Consider the following 24,632-nt stretch of genomic DNA (forward strand, 5'->3'; position numbering starts at 1 on the left):
GTCAGTACAAGGTAGGATAGGATTAAGAGGATCTGACACTCCAGAAATTGTGGTAACATCAAGGTGGGCAGATGTCATATGGAATGCACAGCCAAATTTATATATGCCAAAAGAAATAGCCAGCACTAGCAGAAAATGAATAATGAGGTAGAGATAAGGACTACAAAGGTGATAAATTACTTATGTCAAAACAGTCTCAAAAGATCTTTTTCTTCATTTTAAAAAAGAAGTTCACATACTGTTATAGCTGGGAATATACAAATATTCAAAAGAACAAATACTGAATTTTACCACAATTCCTGTCTCTCCCTTTTTCTTCACTAGTGACCCAAATTAAGAAAACGTTAGATTGAACCAAGAAAAGATTTTTTTTAACTGTAAAAACCCAATAAAATATGATTATTTTCTTACATAAAACCACCAGACATAACATTTGTATTGAAAATGCAAGATTATCATCGGGGAAAAAAACATAAGGCACTTCATGGCAAGTTGCTGTGTTCTAATTTGTAGCTAATAAGGGGTGGGATGTGGTGGTGGTGGTGGCTCTCTTAAGATGGAAGTTTGGATGTTTTATCCACAAGAAAATGTTGCATGCTGACGCTTAGCAACCCATGGAAGAAATACAGACAAAACAGTCTATCTGTGTAGATTTGGAAGTTTCCTTAAAGTCTTCGATTCATATGATCTAGCAAGAATCTCAGCTTTACTAGAAGTTAAAAGTTACATTTGTAACATAACATCAAATAGGTAAACTTAAATGTCATGAATAAAAATATTTTTTAAATGCTTAAAAATAGAAATGTACAAATGACAATTTCCAAAAAATTTTCACTATTCCAAAGTCTCAGATCTAAAACACAGCACAATTCCGGCTGCTATCAAGAAAATGAGCTCCAACAAGACAGACCCAGAACAATTTTTTTAAAATAATTTTGCCCTGGTACTTTATTAGCAAACATATATAAAATGATTAATTACATAATTTTAAGATTGCCTAAAAGCTAATAAGTGAATCTTTATAATTTGCTTTATTTGGAAAACCAATGAGTGTTAGAGGCAGCACGAAGATAAGGCAACTTCTAGTCACCGGGTACAACAAATTATGTGCCATAATTGCAGGGGTTACTTGGTTACTTTCTTACATTTTTGTACTTTTCACTGCATCATGTATTTTCACATACTCACACATACTGAATATTTAAAAGCAGGTAGGTGATAGGAAACAGGTACAACAGTTAATTTTTTATAATAATGGTTGGTTTGGCCATGGGCTGCAGGTGGACAGCTCATATTACCTCAAGAGTAAATATTCCTGTAATGACTACTGCATGTGCAAAAGGCAAAAAACCCCAACTTACAGTGTGAAAAACATCTACTGTTTAACAAAACTACCCTTCACTTTAGTAGAGCTCAATAGACTTGCTTAAGCCAGGTTTTGGCCATTTCCTCAGCTAATGGGGAAAGACAAGTAGAACGTAATTTTCCTTTACCGATGCTATAGTTTTATAGCACTACAAAGGCTGGCTGCAATCCCATGTTTTAGGTAACATTTGAAGGGCATTTTCATTTCTAAATAGCCACACTGAAGTGGAAATGTTTTTTGATAATATCTTTTTTTCTCTTGACAGCTGGCATTTTTAGTTTGAGAGCTTTGTGACATTTTACTCAAGCTACCTAAGAGGAAAAGATTTAAAGCATGAGTTGAATAAATTGGTCAAGCAGCATTTGTATTGTACTGTCAGCTGGCATGGGAAAAGGCATGCAGAATAATTGATTCCAGAAACAAGATAGGTTTCAAGACTGATTTCTTACATACTTGCGTGTGTGCATACATACATATATATCGCAAGGTTAGAAGCAATCACAGATTGCAATGCATTATAAAAATATTTTTATTTTAGCTAGATTTAAATATGCCATTAACTAGTGATTAAATTTCATAACACTGATCTGAAAATGAACTTTAAAATTCAAAATATTTTCTCCACGAATTCCAAAATTACCTGGCTTAAAAGATGTCATACACACATCAGGACATCAGGCCTTTGCTTGATTCAGTGACAGCAAAACTAAACTGTAGTTTGGGAGTGCTGGCAGTTGCTTCATAATTTCTGTAGGTACTTCTCCACAGACACAGGTGGGAATTCTTTCTGCTAGCACATTCTAAAGCCTGCAAACACAGGTCTTTTTGATTTAGAATATAAGAGTGGAGCTGAAGGATGATATAGACAAACTAGAAGTATCGGCACGTGGTGTACCTTGTATGTACGTAAAGGATTGGGAGTTTCCTAGTTTGAAGATACGTGGTGGCTGCACTTACGGACTCCTAGCTTTTTGGGCAGGGACATGTGAACAGAGGAGGAACGAAGTGGAGAATATAGGTTTGATACGATGAAGAGTACCTGCACATTTTCTAAAGAGGCACTTTTTTCAACAGTAGTTGCTGTTGCCAATGGTAGTAGTTGAACAAAGCAAGTTTCAGAGCATTTAAACTGTCTGAAGTGAATCTCTCAAACTTTCATTCTCCATATTCCCTCTGGAGCAAAGATGCTGTAAAATCCACTGCTTATAGCAAAAAAAATCCCCAACAAAACAAAAAAAACAAAAAAAAAAAATAGTTTTTAGTGTCTCCTCTCCATCCTTCCCAGAAGTTCCTATGAATTCCTTTTTCAAAAGCACTACATTTATGGACCAGAAGGGTCCTCCTTTTCAGGGGCAAATTCACAGAGAGGGGGAAATTCCACAAGGTTTCCATTTAGCACTGACATAAAATGATTAAGGAGTTGATTAATAAAATCAAATGTATTGTTAGAGGTTTGACTTTAAGACAATCACAACAAATGAATTGCTAATGGCTAATTCCAGATTCAAGCACTTTTGTCTGTCCTGCTAAGTGCTCTGGCCAGCAAGTTCCCTGCTCAAAGGAGGAAAGCACCACCCCAAGGTCACCCCAAGGTGAATGAGCTGACTGGCAGTTTCACTAACTAGGGGAAAGGTAATTAATTCCAGCAGGGGCAGATGGTGACCCCCAACTCATCGACCACTGACACGAGAAACCCGCCAGACCAAAAACGAAGCTGAGACTGAGCATGCGAACTAATTAACATGAGAAGTGACAGAATTACTTGCCAAGTAGAAAACTTGAGTATTAAGTAATGAAGGAATAATGTCACTTGTAACCAATGAAGGCTGATCAATGTCTTTGCTCGCTATTATATAAATAAGATAAAGTTTTGACAATCAGTGAGCTAGGCATTTGTGGGGGGCCACCCAGCTCCCTACTTGCACAAACTACAATAAAGGAACAGAAATACCTCGACTGGGGGTGTGAATTGATGCTGTGCACTGAGCAAGGAACCCGCCTACGGGACCAGAGCACTGCCCCCACAAGGACTACTCACAGAGTGGGAGACCCCAGAGGGACCCCCAGCACAGAGGGGTCTCCTTGTGTGCTGTGCTGCCGGGTAGGACTCGTTGATAGATTCCACGATCATTACTGGAAATCGCAGCTACTGTCCAGATCCTCCTTCCTTGCCCTGGTAGTGCCAGGCTCCTTTCTCCAGTTCCTCAAGCTTTCCAGTTATTTCCCCTGTAGTACTATAGATGTTTACAGCCTGATGACTGTGAACTGTTCCAAACTTTCCACTACCCTAATGTGCCTTGTTAACTGAATTTACAAAATATTAAATTGCCCCCATCTTTGAGCTAAATCATATTCTTTATGTGAAAAATTCAACCTCCAAATTTGTTGATGCTTTTTCCTCTCCTCTTTTGTTGAAGCTTTGTCTACAGTTGACTCAGCATTTAACACTTCCATTGTTTGCCTTGCAAACCACTGAACAGAAATTTCCTCCTGATTATGTAGGGGTTTTGAAGCAAAACAGTATTTCTGTTTAGTTATTTGCATAGAAATAGTGTAAATGCTCTCACGGTCCTTCAACTACTTCACACCTCTTAGAGAGGTAACCTCTGGAATGAAGTGTGAATCTACTGAATCATCATCCCACAAGGGTTTCATTTAAGGAGGAATGCCTTGGCAGCACATTCCAATTATCTCTTAAAGGAGAGCTTAGTTTTTGGACTCTTTCATGCAAATGAATAAGTATAATTTTAGAAAGACTGCTTCCCCATACACAAAAGAGAAATAAAAGAATAAAAAATCAAACTGATAATGTTTTAACTCTTCAGATCCTGAGCCATCTCACTGTTGAGCTGATTGCTCTTTCTTCCACTTGTTAGGTCACATAACTATACAATATTTAAAATACTTGCTAAAACATTTAAAAAGTTAGAGTTACTCCATTACAGTAAGTTCATTTAATATTGCTTTTGAAACATTTCACAGCAGTGTAATGTCAGACCCTAATTTATTCCAATTATCTTTTGTTCACTTGAATTTATGAACAGTGGAGCCGAAATAATCAGCCCTTTTGCTCCTTAGGCTTCCAAGAATATATTTTCATGACTATTGTACAAGTCATCTTTTTGCAGCCATCACACACATTAATTGCATATGTCTATTTTTATGATAAAGAATGGTATTACAGACAATTAACGACAAGATCATTGGTTGCTCTGAACTGCTTTGGCACAAAAAATAGTTCACTGAGTAAAATCTTCTCAGTAAACCTATAAGGCCAAATATTGAAAATCTATATATCAATTCTTAAAAGGTGTATCTACAAAAGGAACAAGCTTCAGTAATAACTGGGGAAAAAAAAACCCCAAACCCACCCTTGGGGATTTGTACCATTTATTAAGGATTAGTAGATCTCATCCTGTCTACTTTGTGGCCACAGTGTCTGACAATTTTTGAACGAAACAGGGGGAGGGGAAGATTTTTTTCCAAGCTGTGTGCACTGAAAATATGGGCATGAAGGTGTGCATGAAGAACAATGATTTACATTCATTCATTCTTTTGGTATAACTCAACATATATCGGCAGTGAGTGCACATCAGAGGCAAAATAAAGCCAATGTTAACAGCAGGACAAGGTTTTTTCAAGATATGCAAGATGAATATGTAATTTTTCCCTTTTAAAATCTTCAGACTTTCAATAGTAAGTCTGGGTAAATTTCCTCAAGGGCTCTTTCTATCAATAATTATTACTGGTTTGTGCCATAGCCTCTTTTTAATTGCTGATTGACTAAGAATTTTTGTGAATTGCACTACAACTAGCTGGCACAGGAAACTCAAACCCACAGGAAACACTGACTTTCTCTAAAGTCTAAACTTACATTTTAGAAGTTTTATGAGAAAAACGTGGCATTTTATTTCCATCATGAAGTATTGCTCAAAGCCATGAGGCAATCCCTCCCTTAGTCTTGTAGAAATTCTAGAACTGAGTCACCTACATTTCTCATGCATCTGTAGCTGAGAATCTGTACAAACAGATTCGTTACCTGGAAACATCAGTGGGGTGCTCTACTCACTATTAGGATGGTAATTAGTAGATTTTTACTAAAACTAATGTACATTTTCTTTTTTTTAATAGATATATTTTCATAAATGGTTAGCAGTTACAAAAATAATATAGCCCAAATATTTCTTGATTCCTAAGGTGTCTGACTGCACAAAACTGTTTCTCCTTCATCTCATCAGGGGAAGGAAATTGTTTGGAACGTAAAAGAGAGGGAGACACCTCCCCACTGCAAAACTAACTGATGGTACTGAACCTACCACATTTCTTTCTCCAAAATTATAGTTTCTTTTCCTGTCCTTTTCTGTGCACATAACTATCCTCCCATTACAAAAGTGTTTAAAACCAACAGGATTGGCCTGTTCTTCTACTTCTTTTGTCTCATGCCTACTTAGTTTGCTTAGCTGCTGCTTTGATAAATCACCTCAGTTGTTCAGAGCATGAATGTTATGCTTGCTGGTTATCAAATCAAAAAGTTATTTGCCCTAACTTCTGCTGTACTGTAAGTACAACCAAACATTGCCTCAGTCTATGGTAGGAAAACTCTGGGAAAACATTTCTTTTTTTCTTGGGATCTATTATTGTTCACCTCAGACCAAAATTTGTAGTACCTCTTCAAATGGCTGATCTGGGGCAAGTGCATCCTAAGTTATTTGCTGACCAAGAGAGCAGTAAAATGTGTGGAGTTTTCTTTTTAATAATGGCCAGACCATTTCCATCTTCATACATAAAAATAACCCACCTAGGTAAAGCAAATATGTAATTACATTACTTCTTAAATAAAATTAATTTGCAACAAGTTTTAAACATTTATATATGTATTATTGCCAATTAATATTTTAGATATTATTACAAAGAAAAAAATTAATGACCCACCATAGCTTTAAATTATTCACCCTATTTCTGTATGTAAGTGTCAACAAGCCTATCTATCTTTACTTTCTGTCCCTTGTTCTTTACACTGATTAAAGAATAACTGATTGGTCAGAATATGCAGTAGATGGTAATACGCTGCAGAAGGTAGCAGACGGTTTGTTTTACCTGCGCTACAAAGCTCAGTCCATACTTTTACATGATATGCCTTTTTTGCTTAGAAATGCCATTATTCAGACAAAAAGTTTGGTTCTGGATGCTAATTTGGTAAGCTGTGCACACTCTATATTCTGCTCCATCATTCAGAATTTTAGCTTACAGGTGACAAATGCACCTAGCTACAGAAAGCTTTCATTTTTCCAGAAGGGCCTGGTGTTGCATGGTCAAGGGGAACCAACTTATAACAAAGACTAAATAGGGCCCTTGACCAGTTCACTGTACCAGCTAACGTAGCCAGTGGGGTTATTTCCCTTGTAGCTGTTTTTCTCAGTCGCACTCACAAAATGCTCCCATGGCTGGTACATACACCAAAGAATTATAAGCTTAAGCTTTATGTTTGTTGCTTATCATCTTTAATAAACACATGCTGTTATTGAGCAGTTTTATTGTTGACTGGTGACAAGTTAGGTTTAATAGATAGTTTTTTCTACATCGCTACTAATTTGATGAATACAGTTAATGTAAACCTTTTCCTGAGACACTACCGACAGTTCATGTTTATTTAAAAAACAAAAAAAATCTAAGTACTCGAAGGCCAAACATTTTATGTAAGGCAAATTATTTAATGACTGACTAACTTCACATGAATAGCTCTTGAAAGAATACATAAAAAGTAAAAATACAGTATCTGTCTACACAGTATTTTGTTGGGTTTTTTCTTTTCTAGAAAATGCACTTAAAATTAGATAACATTTCAGAAAACTAAAATAAGATTCTCTGCAATTCAAGCAAATTGCACTATTAGGCAAAACCAGATAATTGCTGCTGAATTGATTTTGCCTGTTGAAAACCCCAAATCTATGGTTTTAGCATCAAACTACTGTAGGCTTTTTCTCAGACTTCAGAAATTTTATTTTGGTCTTTATCTGTCATGTGAATACAAAAAAAAAAGCCCAAACCCCAACAACCAACCAAAAGTCACAGCAAGATAATTATACTAGGCCTGAATTGATGTACATGTTCAGTATATATATGTATTCATTTATCCAGTTTTATTCTTTCACTGTTGAATTTCATATTCCTTTTTTTATTTCTGTGCGTTCTATTTTATTCTCTAATTCTCTTTTCTCCTAAGTTGCATATAGGACAGGTGAAATGACTCATCAGCTGATAGTGACTGATCAGGCAAAACAGAAACCACCTTGACATGTTTAGGCAAAATATCAACTTAAAACTGTTTGAGTTAGAGTTCCTCACTAGCTTTGGACAGGGACTATTTTTTCTTTTCCCAGTCCTGGTTCCCCTCCTTGTATGATGTTTACTCGTATCCATCTTTTTCTTTTCCTATTTACATGACATTATGTATCTAAATGCCAGTTCTGTTCCGATAGTTCCTCTAGTACCTAGTAGTTTATGCAGCAGTAATGTTTGTTCTCTCAAGGCATACCTGTTCCAAATGTAAATTATTTAATGCTTTTCTAAGGCTGAGCGTGAGCACTGCAGATTACTTCAGGGACAGAATGTGTATTTAACTACTCAGTTCAAGAAATATGGCAGTAATGCTACTTAGAGTCAATTTACTTTTCAGCTGTATTAATTTACACATTCTATTTTAAATTGCGTATGGCTGATTGCTAATTTGCTGGCTAAGGGTTTTGTAGAAAATTTTGAAAAAAAATATCTTTCATCAACAGCCTTCTTAGGAGAAGCCAAATGTTTTTTGATACAGAAGACTAGATTCATCACAGGCATGTATAGAGTAAATTCTGGAATCAACTGTAAAATCATCCTAAATTTTCACATTTAAAATACTACTACTCACTACAATCAGAAATTATACCTCTTTTAATGGAGATGCATGTTTACATATGTGATTTGAGATTTTAGCTAAAAGTGAATGATGGTGTCTCGTAACTGTGACAATCATCCTATTGAAAACATTTCTACGGAAACTTGAACTTGGAAGAGCAAAATAAACAGTTGAGTTAATTATTTGCAGAGGTGTTTTGAGCTGAAACAGGTCTGCGTCAGGTTGCAAAAAAAACCCCATACCAAACCATACAAAGTCCTGATAGATGTTAATGCAATATTCAGATGTACAAATCGTGGACTGCAGAATTTTTCAATCCCTACAGATAGAAATGTTACAGAAAAAGTATGAAAATAAAATTATACTTCACATCCTTGGCAATGTATTTTGAGGAAGAAAAGTAGATTTTAATTTAAGAGGCCTTGGAAAGATCTTTAAAAGATTTCTCCTTTATGCATGTATTAAGTGTTGCTCTCTTTTCCCCACACTCTTTCTCTGTCCTGTATGTCTTTTAAAATCACACTGGCCACCTTGTTCCATTCTTCCATCCTTAGAGCATTTCTATCACAGTCATAATTTGTCTGTTCTTTGAACAAACACAAAGACAATCCTACAGTCACTCACTAAGAGAAATAACTAATGTCCTAAGAATTTACAGTGTTTCCTGGCATGGATTACAGTATGAACCATTTTAACATCATACACTCAGTAAACATGAAATAAGACTGATTTTATTCATGCATCTAAACAGAGTTTATGTTACCTGCTCAGTCATGGTTTGTTTCAAAAACAGGGAGCCTAATGAAAAAACAGGCGGTAAGAACTCCATGAGCAGGAAAGGCCAGTTCATAGACTCAAGTTACACTGCATCACAATTCCTTTTAAAACTCCAAAACTGTATTTTGGTTTTTTTCTGGTCCATTAATCAAGATAATAACTCCAATATACATGTAATACAATATGGCAAATACTATATATGGCAACTTTTCTGAGCAGTAGAAGTTGTTATTTTCAAAAGCCTTACTTAGAAATTAAGATTTATGTTCCTAAATTAGGGAATCATCTGTATATAAGAAAACCACAGATAATACTACACCTCAATTTTGGTATGTAGAGCAGTGGAACTTTTGAACATTGGTGACATAAGTATGAAAAACTCTACTAATGTGTTTATTCTTACATCTAGCTTGCTGTCAATAAAACTCACATTTAGTGTGTTTATGAAGAAGGATATTCCAAAGCAATATTGAAGTAGATGGCATGGTGTCAGATTTTCAAGGTCTTTAAATCATACTTTCTTTGAAGACAATGCTATAGGTCCTTTGAAAGTTAGCTGTAATTCAGCTAAAACCTACCTTATATGTGTAATGATGAGGGTTGTAGCTGGAATGAAAAAGTCATCCACTCTGTCAAACTGCTTTCCCACTGGCTGAGTATGGATTGTGTGATGAGAAACACTCCCGCTGGCTTGTGTTATCACCTATATGAAGTAACAGCGTTATACTCTGTAGAAATACTTTCAAAATCTAATTTATATCCAAATAAATTAACACAGTATTGCCTCTGTGTTCCATCTCTTGTATTATCCTTCAGTTATCAAACCCCCCCCCCCCCCCAAATGACAGGGAATAAAGCTGATTGGTATTACAGATTTCAGACAACTGTTACACATTTAATCTTTTTCTTTTTTCCCCTCTTTCCCTCCCCGCCCCCCCCCCCCTCCCCCCCCCCCGTTAAGTCTATATTTATTCATTTACATTATTAAAGCCTCTGGCAGTTCTTAGTGCAAATTACATTTTTTTATTACCTTTTTTGGTTTGGTTTGGTTTGGTTTTTACTCTAGATCCTAGAGTGAGATTAAATTCCTAAGCACTTCAGCCAGAGTGAAAAGATTAGATGTTATCAACTAATCCACAGGAAACTATGGCTATGCATACTCCCAATTCTTATCAATCAGGAGGTAATTCAACACAGCACAAATATCTTTCAGAAGAGCAAGCTGATTTGAGTTTACACATTCCTGAAATTGTTATAAACCAATTTGCCTCACATCCCCAAATCTTGGACCTTCTCTGAGGTAAATGTTTGTGGGTCAATAAAAGACAATTCCATGTAATATCCACTATGATATTCATATATAAGCACTGAGAAGCACGTTAAAAAACAAGAAAATGATCTATTATCTATACTGTGAAGAAATCAAGAGCAAAGATGATCAGTTGCTTTAAAACATGCTGAGACTGACTCAGTCATCAGTCATTTTCTGGAGACGAGTGACAGCTAAACTCCCACAAATTACTTTGCATACTCATAGATACTAAGAGTCTGTAGGTGCTAAAAAGGTATTTTCAAATGTTACTCATTTTCCTGCTTGAACCCTGTGTTTGAATTTCTCTTATTCATTATTAAATATATATTTCTAAATACATAAGGATTTTATTAACTTCTAAAGAAAACTACAATAAGCTGAAATAAAAAGGAATTTTGAAAGTATGATATGAAAACAATCACCATGTTCTCAGCAAATTACTTTAAGTAAGGAAAAGAAAGTAGTGAAAAAGTAGGAATGCAAGTACAGATTCTTGAAATGTTTCTTTAGTGACTGTCCCTAGGGTTGCCAGTGCTCAGAGGTATGGGAAAAGTAAAGATTTTGAATATTTTACATCTGAAAAAAGCAATAAAATAGGAATATGCCTCTTAAAATCCAGTTTATCCTATAATTAGGGACAAAACCATAATAAACAGCAACGGTTTGCTCTCAAAAGAACATGCTGCTGCTTTCAGCTGTGTTCCTTATCTTTCTGTCAATTAACATTGTCACTTCTTAGTGACGGTGTTGAAAATAACTTTTTTAGCAAAGTCAGTTGTCTGAATTGTTTTCTAGTTACCTGAAATAATTTCACTGCACATGCTGGTGTCATGACAATGCTTAAAGGAAAATGTACAAAATGTTGCAATCACACAAAAGTTCAACTTGTCTAGATTTCCTTACATCTAATCATTGTGATCACCTCACCTGCAAAGTTGGTGAATTCTTTGCCATGTTTCCCCAGCTCAGCACCCAGACTTGATCATGTGATTTATCGTAGTGTAGTTTCACTGGAACAGGATCTGTACTTACTGCCTGAAGCATAATAAAAATAAAAATCCTTAGTTTCTGTCACATTTTCAAAAGAAAAGTAATAGATACACTTGAATTAAAATTATGACTGGACATGCATTCCCTGGTGTTTTCCGATTGTATTTAAAAATTATGTTTTGAACTGTTGAAACAGCCCTCTTAATGTAAGATTAAACATTGCATGGGTCAAAGTATAAGGTCAAGAAAACCATAAAAAGTATGCCTATGAAAACAAAATAGGAATTAGTTACCTATGAAAAGTAACTTAAAACAATAGGCCCAGAGATAAGACCTGAGACTGATGAACCTAGGGAGCATACCATGAATTGTTAAACACTTTGAAGTGAATCATCCTCATTATATGTTAGTTTTAGCAGGAAAACACACCTCCTCATTGCCAGCCACCCACCTCCAGAAGGAGACCCCCACCCAGAGAACATGCATAGTAAAAATTCATGGACTATGCCTTTCAACTAAAGTGAAGAATGTTGTAACCAAAAATATATGAGAGGAGTGGCTGTAATGGGAGTATCTATAGAAATCTAAATGTATAAATATCACAACATTGTAAACACTGGTACTAGCTTTGTGAATTATTGCCTCGCACCCTTCACTGCACAGATCTGTAAAATAAACAAATACTTGGACTCTGTGGGTGTGATTCGGTTAATGCACATCAGGTAACGATCCCACTTTTGGGACAACACTCTGATTAATAAGAAGTTACTGAATTGCTGAAAATTTTTTTATTCATTATGTGCTCTAACATTTGGCATCAAAATTACACTATGTTGAAGCTGTGATGAAGCTGAAAACAAGTTTTAAATCAAATCAAAAAGTACGTATCTTCCTTCCCTATCATCATTCTCACTTTATACATACCAGTTTAAAAATTACACCCGTTACTGGAAAATGGCTAAAAAGGGAAGAGTATTCTCAAACCACATACTGAAATCAACATAAGGTGTTACTACACAGTCCTGTGTAAAACCAGCACAACGTTGCTACACCCAAAGCTTCCTGTCTCTGCTAAACTGAGTATATTTTGTTGAAGTTGGAAAGATTGTTTCCCTATCTATTCCAATCACAGTTGCCACTGTAGGTAGACTTGTGATCAGAACCAGAGTTTTCCCTACAGTTTGGGCACTGTCTCTTAAGACCACAAACCTTTCAGACTGCCAGCTCTACACTTCCTTTGTTATGAGAAGAACTGAAGACTTCAAGAGGTATGAAATGGGAGGACAATCTATTTGATTAAGAGACATTCTGCATGAGGTAAACAACTGCGGGGATTGCTTTTCTATTTTCATCATTAAAGCAGAAAACAATAGGTGGAAATTGTTTTTTAGTCTCACCATTATGGAACTGTAAAGCACAGCTTGTTTATCAGTTTGTCAAGGAGAGTACCAGCTGGCTAATTAAGTGAACCTAATTTAAACTAATGATGTAGATCCTCAAGATAATGCACTAATGGCTGGCTGAGACTGCTGATGATACTTAACAGTACTCCTGAGGTGTTGCAAGCCACAGCTTCATCTAGGCAGAATTTGTTTTTTCTTTTGAAAATGGAAAATTAAACCAGGTTGCTCTCTGCCTCATTTAAAATTGGAAAGATACTCCTTGAAAAAGGTCATTCGTGTTTGATAACATTTTTCTGCTGTAGGCTAGGAGAGAAGTTGTCCTAAATAATACTTGGGCTGTTGTAGAGCTGATTTTGTCAGGTGTGTCAAATTTCTTTCTGGCTTCCCCAGAGAAGAGGGCTGACCCAGACATGTTCTGCGGCATGAATGCCAGCTGTGTTCAGGGTCTGGGCTGCAGCACTGCCACGAGTAGGCGAGAAGAAGGAATTGCCTGTGGAGCCAAGCGCAGGTAACGCAGCTCTCAGGGGAGGCGGCAGCAGCAGAAGGCCATGGAGTGCCGTGGCCGCAGGCCTCCACCGCTGGACCTGGCCAGCCCGGGGGGCAGCTACCAGCACAGCCTGGGCCGAGGGTGATGAGCTCTGGTTCCTTCAGCATGACTTCTGAGTCATCCCAGTCCACCGTGCTCCGCTAAGCTGTTACTGGACAACCGCAGGCAACAGTGCTTGCTTTCAAGAATTTACGAAGAAAGCAAATATTTCTCTTGAACTTTATAATGAGAATTACCTAGCTAAATCAAAAAGTCTATGGATATGTCTCTAAAGATACACCATCCATGTTTCCCATACATTCCAATTTAGTCTGCTGTAGAACCTTCTTTAAGTACTTATTTTGATAAATATAGTTGTCACAGAAACAAATAAACCTCAAATCTAGCTGTTGCATATGTGCACCTGCACACACATCTTTTATGTTAACTTTCATAGCAGAAAGGAGTAAGTCTAACATATATAGTAGTACTTCAGAAAAAAAACCATAACAACCAAAACCAAATCAACATTACTTTTACACAGAAACAAGCACAGTTACACAACCTAAACTCCATTCAAATATGTTTTTAGTTGTCTTCAGTTTTTTTGTACCTTTCCAGAACTTTTATTAGAGTGCTGCTCACATTCAAAACATGAGTTTTTCTCCATATTTGTTCCTTCTAGAGTATGCGTTTTTAAAAACTTGGTTTTACAGAGTAGGTAGGTGGCTTCTTCTTTAAGATGTAGACTAGAAATAGTTAAAATGTAAATAATATCCTCTGTATTAATGATACTTAGAGAAAAGGCAGTCTAGCAATCAAAATGCTCTTATTCCTGAACAGTTTAGTACCTGTTTTCCAAAAATCAATTACATTTTGGTATTTTTTTCTGTACTAGACAATACTGTAAATAATGAAAACAGACTTAACTGAGACATTAAACTCCCTTTCTTGCTTCCTGTTTGCATAAGTGTTTGTATACATGCATGTGATACAAGTAGAGCAACACGTAATCATTAGAAGAATTCTTTCTGATTGCAAAAAACCAGCACCAAAGACAAATGCTTATTGTTAAAACTTAAGGAATACAGGGCCATGCTTGTTATATGAAATGCTGAACAAAGTATCTTTTGACTTGTCACTAAATTCCAAATTAGCATTATTTCATCTCTAAACACCATCTGTGAATCAGCAGCAGTTCTATTTTCTATAGTCTTTTCCTATGTGTAAAAGATTGTACAGTTTTTATGCTGTCATGACTTGTTCTGTTTGCAACTACTGTTACTTATCTTTTTTTTTTTTTTTTAACTTTATTTTTTTATACCAGCATGGTTAAGCTGGACACAAAACAAGTCTCATAGCACTTTTCCCATGTATTTGGCTAAATGTGTATCCTAGAAAATAATATTCAGGTCAGTAATAAATAGCAGAAATTCTGCTCAGGTGCCCAAATGTGACAGTGACACATTTGGTTTAATTTACTTATCTGGTTCATCTGTTGCCCCTCAGTTATATTGTCTTACTAAATGTCTGTGTTAAGTTTTGCAACATGGAAGGGTCATTTATCATTGATATCTAAACATCCCTGAACCATTAAAACTGAGACTTACATTCCTGCAAAAGGTTTCCAAAGGTGGGACAGATTTCATTCTACACTTCCCTAAGTTCAAAAGTTGGATATTATTAAAGTAATGCAAAAGCAATGCTGTTCTATCCCTCAAAATAAATAAGTTTCTTTGAAAGTGAAGGGGTTTTTCTCCTGGACTAGCATGAAGGCTTGTGGATATCTGGTTTTAGCTCAATATATTTGCTAAGGAGCACAGACTTGGTGCACAAAGCTCTGTGTAACACCTAAGCATCCTGTATGTGTTTTTCAGCTCACTACAGAAATGTGATGGTAAAATTTGTTGAATTTTACCTTTTAATTAACATACATAATTGAGACAAGTATCTCTAAACATCCAGTTAATGCTAAAGTACGTAATAAAATAGTAACTAATGTAACTGAAGGCAAATTAGAAGAGTGTACAAATCAAACTATTCCGTAAAACCTAAGTTTTTTCCGTAAAACCTCCAACCTCTCTAGTATTTCTCAGTGAGCTGAAACAGCCTAATATGCTCTTGCCACTTAAGTGTAAATGCTAATAAATGCAATTACATTGGTATTTCATACAGCATCTGTAGAAAAGCAAGATGACACATGAATGTCAGCCAGAGACCAGGGAAGCCAAAGCCAGAGATTCTAGTCCTTCAAAACTGTAGATTGTGGTAAGACTAGGGTTTTTTTAGTCTCTCTGCCTCCAGAAATATGTTGAATTGGTTGTAAAAAAAGCCTTGTTTTCAGAAAACAAAAATTAATTACCAACCCAGTTGATCTCTACTTTGATATGCAAAGGTCAATGTAACTAAAAAAAAAATAAAAGAATAAAAAAATTAATAACTTCTTATTATTAACCTTTTGAATAAAACATTTCTCAGTCCCTGTCACCATTTGGATAGTTCAGGTTTTGAGGAAGTTATGTGTACTGAGCCAACAGACATAGAATATAGAAGGAAGAAAATGCAGATGTTTAAAAAAATGCAAAATTAATAAAATTATAATTATTTGTCAAGGCAATGTAATTTTAAAATTGCAATTTTGCTATGTGTTTTTACATTTTATATTAATATGTAATACATATGTATAGCAATATAATAGAATCATGGAATGGTTTGGTTGAAAGGGACCTTTAAAAGTCATCTAGTTCAGGTCCCCTGCAATGAATAGGGACATCTTCAACTGGATCAGGGTACTCAGAGCCCCATCCAGCCTGAACTTGAATGTTTCTAGCCGTGGGGCATCTACCACCTCCCTGGGCAACCTGTGCCAGTGTTTTGCCACCCTCATGATACCAAAATCATCTTTATATCTAGTCTGTACTCTCTTTTAGTTTAAAACCAGTACGCCTTGTCCTACCATCACAAGCCCTATTAAAAAAATCTGTTCTTTCTTCTAAGACCCCTTTAGGTATGGAAAAGCCATAATAAGGTCTCCCCAGAGCCTAATATGTAGTATATAATCTATACATTAAAAACTTATGTTCGTTTATCAGAGAAAGGCAAAAGCTTTATTTAAATATTTTTATTAACAATTTAGACTTCTAATTAAAAAAAAATGTTTTGTTTAGCTAAAGAACATCTGTTGCCTATTAATGTGATGATACTATAAATAACCCTGTAGATGTTAGACACATTCGTATGATTAAAATTTGAATCAGAACACTCAGTATGGTGTCAAAACCTCTACCAGTTTCACATAAAGTGTCCTTTCTTCTGAGAATCAGAGCAGGACTGCTAACAAGTTTTTAACTAGCTTCAGCACTCTTTGCCCAGGAAATAATTTTATTTCAAGAAAAGAAGAATCTTGATTTTAGAGTAAATTTCAAGATTTTATGTGATCTGTAATGTACTTTAAAAAAAATCCCATAAACACTTAAGCCCAACCAAAAACAAAGCCCCTTGTCTGCTAACAAAACTGTTGACAGTCCCCAACTATAACTGATTGACTTTTTTTGCCACTGAAAGTGAAATAAAACTAATCTTTCTGCATCAAATGGCATCATCTTGAAAGACTAAAGCTAATATAATGATATGTAGTCTACTGCATTTGTCTGATTAAAAAAAAAAGGTGTAATATGATGGGAATACTAGGCAAAAACAAATAGAAAAAAAAAAAGATTTTTCTTTTTCCATATGACTTGTTAACACAAATATTTTAAGACCTTAAAAATTCTTTTCATAGTCACAAAATATATTGGTAGAATTCAAGGAGTTTATGGCTATTATTTTCAAATGCATTTTCATATGTTTAAAAGTTCCACAGACTAAAATCTGTCCTTATGTAAATCCCCTATTTAACCTCACAGTACAACGATATCATCGATACCACTGGATACATAAAGGAAAAAAAAAAAAAAAAAGGAGAAAAAGAGACAAGAGTACAGCAGTTATAGTATTTGATTTGAGTGGTGGCAACTAATATCAATTTTTTACTCCATCCCAGTAAAACTGCTGATCATATTGTGACTCTCTCAGGCTTTCCTGAGGAAACTGTACTGCTCCAAAAAACCCTAATATTCATTCTAGCTTTGCCTTGTACCTTGGTCTTCCACAAACTATACAAGTGCATTAATCCCCATACCATAGCATCGATTTCTCTCTTTTACCCAAAAAAATGTTTTGATTAAGCAGAGTAACTCCAGCATCGCAGAGACCGAGAAACTGATAGTACTACCCACACACTAGAAAGGAATGGAGAAGTAGTTTAAATTCATAGTCTCCAGTCTTGGCTAAGTGTGGTGTTGGCTCTTCCACAATTCCAGTAATTTCTCTGTCAAAATATGCTTATGGTGTAACAGTCCTCCACCTTCTGTAGCGAAACCTAACCCCCGACCTTTCCTGTCAAAACTGACATATATGTTCCTGTGATAAGATTCTTAACAAATCTTCATTTTCAACTGGAAAGTACCTCAAGCCAGAAACTTCCCAAAGAACTCATTTCCTCAACTACTTGATTAATATTTATAAGAAATATTTTCACGTTGATTCTCTCCCTCCCAATTGCCTATTGGCAAGAACAGTCACTAAACATAAACTTCTGCTAAATGTTGAAAGTAGATCAGCTTTTTTCTAGATATTGTGTTTATTCTCAAGCTAATTGCATTTTTCTTCAAAATATAAAGGAAAACCTTAAAATCTTGTGTCCAAATTAGATAATAAATTAAAAATGAGAAATAAATACCTGTACAACTTTCTGAGACTGTACATCAACAATAAGGACTCTGTCAAGTGTGGGCTGAGACACATAAATGAACTTGTCTTTCACATTAACGGCAGTTGCCCATACACACCGCTGAACAGGATCTCCATCTGCTTTGGGACAAACTTCATCCTATAATTCACCAGAAACAGGGAAAGGTAAGAATCAAAACAATCAACAATGCAATAGAAAGACAAATTATACTCTTTTTCTTCTTTTTTTAACTGTAAAATAAAACCTCAGAAAAATTAGGGAAGGAAAAAAGGACAGGTGACATTAGGACATAGACTAATATTAGTCAAACTGCAAGTTGTAAGCACCACACAACACAGAAGCACTTCAGAGTAAACTATGCACCAGCTTTTCTGGATGTTTTCCAGATATTCAGACAGGTAGCACCGCTGTCCTGAGAAAGAAATGTAGAAATGAAGTGAGCGAGAACCAGGAAACAGTAAAAACAGAAAACCAAATTAGACACACAACGCCTTGCTAGCGCGCAGTCGCTGGAAGCTGCCCCATTTGCAGGGTCACCATGCCTTGCCAAGGCAGGCAGGGACAGACCGCTCACACTTGCATCTGAGAACACAGCAGGCAGGAGGGCAAATATTAAAATGGGCAGATAATGTATAAATGGAGAGGAAAAGGAAGAGGTGTGGTGCAGGCTGCCACATGGATTAGGGGCAGAGCAGCAGCAGTAGTTAGAGGAATCCGCTTTTTTGGTCACATGGAGAACTGATCTGTTGCTTCAAAGGTCAAGAAGTTTAGCTACGTCTGCCGTAAGACATTCTCATGGCCTATCTCACTAGTGTTAAACCCAACACAAATCAAATAGCTTTTTACTTTCAGTCTTTCGCCCTCTGCCCTTCCATCTCTGCAATAGGATCAATTTGGGGGGGGGGGGGGGGGGGGAAGTAAAATTCCTGTGGACTTCAGTGAATTCATATTTCATAATACATGTATTTGTAACTATGCGCTCTCACTCAGCATAGCTATCCTTAGTTTACATGCTTACTATTCATATTGTTATATAAATATATTCCCACTCTTATTTCTATATATTTATACTTTATATTCCTGGTGAAGACTTGCTTTTATCAACATTAAATGTTATCTGGTCAAATACTTCACCATTCTTTTTTATACCGTATATTTTTATATATATAAAAAATAATTTACCAATTTGGAAATTCCCTTTATGAAATAGCATGTTTTTTCCTATAATGGACATCAAATTTATGTTAAAAAAAAAAAAAAAAAGGACCTTGAAAATATTCTGCTTGGAGAGGTACAGCATGTGTCAAGCTTTTTTGCTTTCCTGACCTATTTCACCAAATCTGAAGTATTCTTTCTTTTTAGCACTTATCTGCTGCTTATTCCTAATTTAGAATACTCTGTCTGATACATCATAACTGGACACTGCAAAAATAATTATGATATATGAACAGATGATGACTTCTATGTAGAACGCACAACAAGAGTTGATGAGACCTTAAACAAGAACTCTGTTTTTAAGCACGTCTCCTTTTAAATGGAAGAGGAAAAATAATAGGACAGAAGAGCATATCCAGCACCAAGCAATGCTTTTCAAGAAGATGATGCATTTCAACACTAACTTTTCCATATCATTACCATTCCTTGCATGCTGTGCCTCTGTGTTTGAGGAAATACACTCGATCTTTATATGTCAAAATAAGAAATAAATCAATTTCCAACTCTAACAGAGGGAGATTCTTTACAGGATATTGAAAGATACTGCTTGTTCCTACACGGTTCCTAAACTTCCAGAAACGGAAGGTCTTTCAGGAATTGCACTACTAAGGAAAGGTTACTAAACTTAGGTACCTTGGGATGGCACATAATCAGGAACTTCAGCAGAAATTAGAAACAAGTGCAAAGAGTAAGATTTATTTTGCACTGCTAAAAAGCCATGCACTTAAGGGGAGAAGTTGTTTAAAATCTGTTTTTTAAAGAATGATAGGCATGGTGACAATCATTCTTACAAGTGGCTAAAAGCTTTTCATCACAAGGAGAACTGTCAACATAACAAATATGTCTCCAATATGATGTGCAATCATCAGATCAATGATCTGATTTACTTTCTATGAAAGTAATTTACTTTCTATGCAATTGTCACTTCAGTAGGAAAGTTGCTTCACTAATCTCAATTTTTTATATTCTAAATACACCTTGTCTTAGTTCCATGCTTTATCTGAACAGATACCTACTTTTAGACTGTTCTAAACTGTACTCTTTCTTCCTCAAAGAATATGTTCTTCAAATAATGCATCTGTAAATATTTACGACAACTCTATACTGTGTCATTACTTTCAGTTATGTCTCTTAGGGACTCACCTTAATATACAGCAATTTTTGGTGCTGTGAAATATATCAAGACATATTCAATGTATTATTAAAAAATAAAACCAAATCTTGCTGATGCTGAAGGAATCTAGGTTTCTCTCACATAGCATAATATAGATTAGTGTAAATGACTCCACTAATCCCATTGTGGGAAGTATATCAGAATGGGAAAAAACTGTAAGTTAAGCACTTACATCTATATCCATAGTTAATCCACCTCCTTAAATATTTTTCTAAATCTGAGTCTAAAACACTGACTGAAGCATATTTCTAAATATTATTTCAATGTAAAAGCAATATAAATATAATTTTTATATATGTATATAGATGTACACTCACATACATATTTTTAATTAGAAACTACAGGGTATGACTCTTATCTATATAATTCATAAAACTTCCCCCTCTTGTTCCACTTTAAATACAGCAAGTAGAAAGCATGACACTTTATCAGAGCCAAATTAAAAAATATGAAGTAAAAAATAAATTTACATATGTGAATGCAGTTTACTGTTCTAGAATATGTTGTCATAACTTTCTACAAGCCAATGACAACTCTGCCCCAAAACCTAAAGAAAAAAAAAGAAAAATAGGGTTTCTCCGAAGTAACAGTGAAAATTATGCACTAAAATTCTTATATCCAGAACAGTCTTTCTCCTCAGCATGAATCAGTTTATTTAGTTATTTCTTCAGTTATTCAAATCCTTATTTATCTAGATGCCTCAGAAATAGCTTCAATCAATGGAAATGAAATCTTGCTTTTGAAAAGTTAACATTTAGCTGATTAGACAGTTTGGTTTTTCTTTTACATTGCAGGCAGGAATTCTGAGGCTCTGTATTAATTTCCCCAGTGGTTGGGTAATCAGTTAAAATAATTTCTCCTTAAAATAGAGGCATAAGCCCACCATTTTCTTCTTCTAATTAAAATGTGAGCAATTTACTTTTTCCTAATTTATTCTCTCTGAAAAAATCTAACATCTGATAAAACATTAATTTATTTCATTGTTTTTTTCCCCCCAGACTTTTTAATCAAAAAGTGACTTGCCCTGTAACAAGTCAGCAGATGGAGGAAAATAAATCCTTAGAGGAAGTTTTTTGAGGTAGTCTGGGGCAAGAAATTCTCAAGAGAAAACATGTACTTGCAGATTTATATGTGCAAATTCTATGACTATAAATTTACACTTGATGCAAGGGTCCTCAGTGTTTTAACAAGCTGTGAGTCAAGCTCTTCAGCCAGTACAATGGAATGCCTGTCCATGCTACAGCTGTCCAAGAGTCAGGTCAGTTCACCAGGTTACAACAGTGCATGTATTAAGACATGACTTTATATATACCACCTATTCTATATTAAGTTACTGTTTACTTGACATTATGTAGTAAAAATCAGACTGTGGACCTTTTTCACTTTTTTTTTTTTCAGCAAAGATTGATAATCTTGCATTTACTATACCTACTGTGCTGTAAGAGGGTAAACCAAAGTAAATTCTGTGGACTGGTAAGTGTGATTCAAGTTCCTTTCCTGTGGAAACTCCACTCTGCCAAGTACTCACATTAATTATTTTGCAATTAAGTATTTTGCTCCCACCTCCAGCACATACTCAAGTGTGAGATGGCCTAGATCACTGAAATATGGCCATTATGCGCTAGTTGTAACAAAGAGGAAATCAGGGTTAGTTGAAACCCAAAGGATTTTGCCATTGGTCTCAACAAAGGCATGTTTCAATTGCTTCTTTCCCCACCCCTAGCCTCCTGAAATAATTATTCTTATTGGGATTCATTGGGAAGGGAAAATAAAAAAAAATTTGTGTAAGAATTTGACTTTCAAGGCTTTAGATAATACCAATTTGCAGAAGATAAATAGAGGTTGCATGCTAGTGCAGAAAATGTCCCAAACACTTCAGAATGATGAGACATTTAAGAGGTGAAAGACTCTACTTGGACCATGGTTAAGAATCTATTTGATGACCGGTTAAACAGCTGTCAAAAATGGTATAACTAAATAGTTCGCATCAGAAAACAGAGATGAGGTTTTTTCTGTCCCCGTGCACCTAGAATTGTGGCTATCAGCCTAATAAAAGTCTACTTTCTTTTCACATTAATTTACAAGATTCAAGTAATTTAGGAGATTCTGGGAAGCAGAGGAGGAAGCTCTTCATAATGTCCTGTGAACCATGACGATCCAGTAAAGCACTAAATCTTTTGGTCACTTTAAACACAATGGAAGTCTAATTGATTCCCATGATAGATACACGCTAAAGTACTTTGCTGCATTGACACCCAGTTGCATAAGAGGCAATTAAATATTTAGATAAGGGTTCTCTAGTATGTAGTTACAGAGAAATTACCTTTAGCAAAACTAGCATACCTAAATATGAACATGTGTAACTACTGCAACATTTGTTCACAATACAATACAATGCCATGCAGAAACACCTGAATTCATTCTTTTACAACAGCTCAGCTAAAGGTAATAATTTTTTTTGACAGGCAAACAGGAAACCTGGGGAGGAACAGTATCAGGTGTAATATTCACACATTTTCTGTAACACTTCTAGTACCTAAACTGTGCAGCAGAATTTAGAAATGTTCCTACACTTTAGTAAATGTCTGGCAATGAAACAGGTCTATTGGTGTTTTACTTATCACTTGAATAGCTAATTCAGAAAAGTAAAGAAATGGGAGAGGTTTAAGCAAGCATGTATTTCCTTTAGGTATATAGTAAGAGATAGGAGAACTTACTAGCAATAGCTGCCCTGGATGTGAAAGGCTATATAAAGCCACCTCAAAACACATAGTACACCAACATCTCTGATTAGTAAAGTTATAGGACAGAGACAAAGAGAATTGCCAACAAGTAATTTATGACATGAACTCTTACTACTAAATGATCGCATGCTGAACTCGATAAAATATCTGTTTCTGGGACAGAACAGGGGTTTTATTTAGTATTCTTACTCAGAGAAAACAGCTTTTCCAAAGAGGTTTGAGGAAGATATTAAGTTCTTCAAAGCAGAAAACTGTTGTCTAAAGCTTCATAGTCAATGAGTTTTTTTTTTTTCAAGAATATGCTACTGTTGTCATAGTGTAAGCAGTAAGTGTAGGGAACTCTTTTAAACTCATGTTTCATCCTTCTTGTAGGAGAAAGTAATCTAAAGGATTTTTTTCAAAATTTCATTTTTTTTTACTGAAAACTATTCCTCATTTTTTTTCTCTTTTTGGAATGCAGACTGAACAAGGATGTCAATATGAGCAGAAAACCAGATTTATTAACCACCATATATGAGGGAAGATGTTTCCAGTGTTCAGGGAAGTAAGCAGAAATATTGTTGAATTTAATGGGCAAAATGACACGCATGCAGGTTCAAAGCTTAATTTCTGGCTGTATATTCACCACACCTACCCACAAACCAAAGATATCCGAAGAACGACAGGTCTATAGCTACTTTAAAATGAAAGTTATCAAGTACTCAACTCTCCTTGTCTTTTTTCTTTTTTTTTTTTTTTTTTTCCCCAGAGGATATGATTATCATGCTACTTTAGATTTGAAAGGTACAAAAAGGAAACTAGTTTGACTTATCCACCCTGATTATTACCTTGCTTCAATAAAAATAAACTTAAAATCTAGGCTGTACTTTAGACCAATAAAATTTTAACAGACTTCTTAAATAATGAGCTTTTGAATTAAACAGCTATAAAAAAGCTTTTTGACTTATTTTTGGCTGTGTCAACCTAATTTTACTTAAGCAGCACAAATCAAGGTATGATTAGCTGTTCAAAGCATAATTATTCACACTAAAATAAATCTTGCTAAGTACAGCAGCCTTTGACATCAATAATGATAACTGAAGAGGCAAATTCTGTTGAAACAGTTCTGCTATTATTTCAGTGTGCTTTAGGTATTAGGGAAAAAAAAACCCCAAACTGTACAGCTTATAGGTTATTACATATTTCAAGGTCACTCATTCAAATCCAAATAATGAGAAAAAGTTACTATTTTTGAAAGGTTATAGATCATATGGAACAAGCCTTAATGTGGTGATGAGTACCAAGTGTTCCTGTGAGAACATGCTTCATATCAGCCAGCAATTTGATTAGCAGTAAAGGAAAAACATCAGAAGAACAAATGGAAGTGGGGAATACACTATTGTTTTTATGTATGCTACACATGTAAACTACTCCATAAACACACAGAATTTGGTGA

At 35.4% G+C, this 24,632-nt stretch overlaps 1 protein-coding gene across 4 annotated transcripts in view; it reads right to left on the minus strand.

Annotated features, from left to right (window-relative positions):
- The window catches only part of FSTL5 (follistatin like 5), a 322,297-nt gene that overhangs the window by 20,012 nt on the left and 277,653 nt on the right, over nt 1-24,632 (minus strand). For all 4 annotated transcript variants that reach the window (XM_055797132.1, XM_055797130.1, XM_055797131.1 and 1 more), the window contains 3 exons: nt 18,053-18,202; nt 11,281-11,388; nt 9,620-9,744 (listed from right to left, as the gene is read on the minus strand). In XM_055797132.1, the coding sequence (XP_055653107.1) occupies nt 9,620-9,744; nt 11,281-11,388; nt 18,053-18,202 (383 nt within the window). The remainder of the gene's footprint in view (nt 1-9,619; nt 9,745-11,280; nt 11,389-18,052; nt 18,203-24,632) is intronic.

Source organism: Falco peregrinus, chromosome 2 (genome assembly GCF_023634155.1).
Source record: "Falco peregrinus isolate bFalPer1 chromosome 2, bFalPer1.pri, whole genome shotgun sequence".
NCBI classification, from domain to species: Eukaryota; Metazoa; Chordata; class Aves; order Falconiformes; family Falconidae; genus Falco; species Falco peregrinus.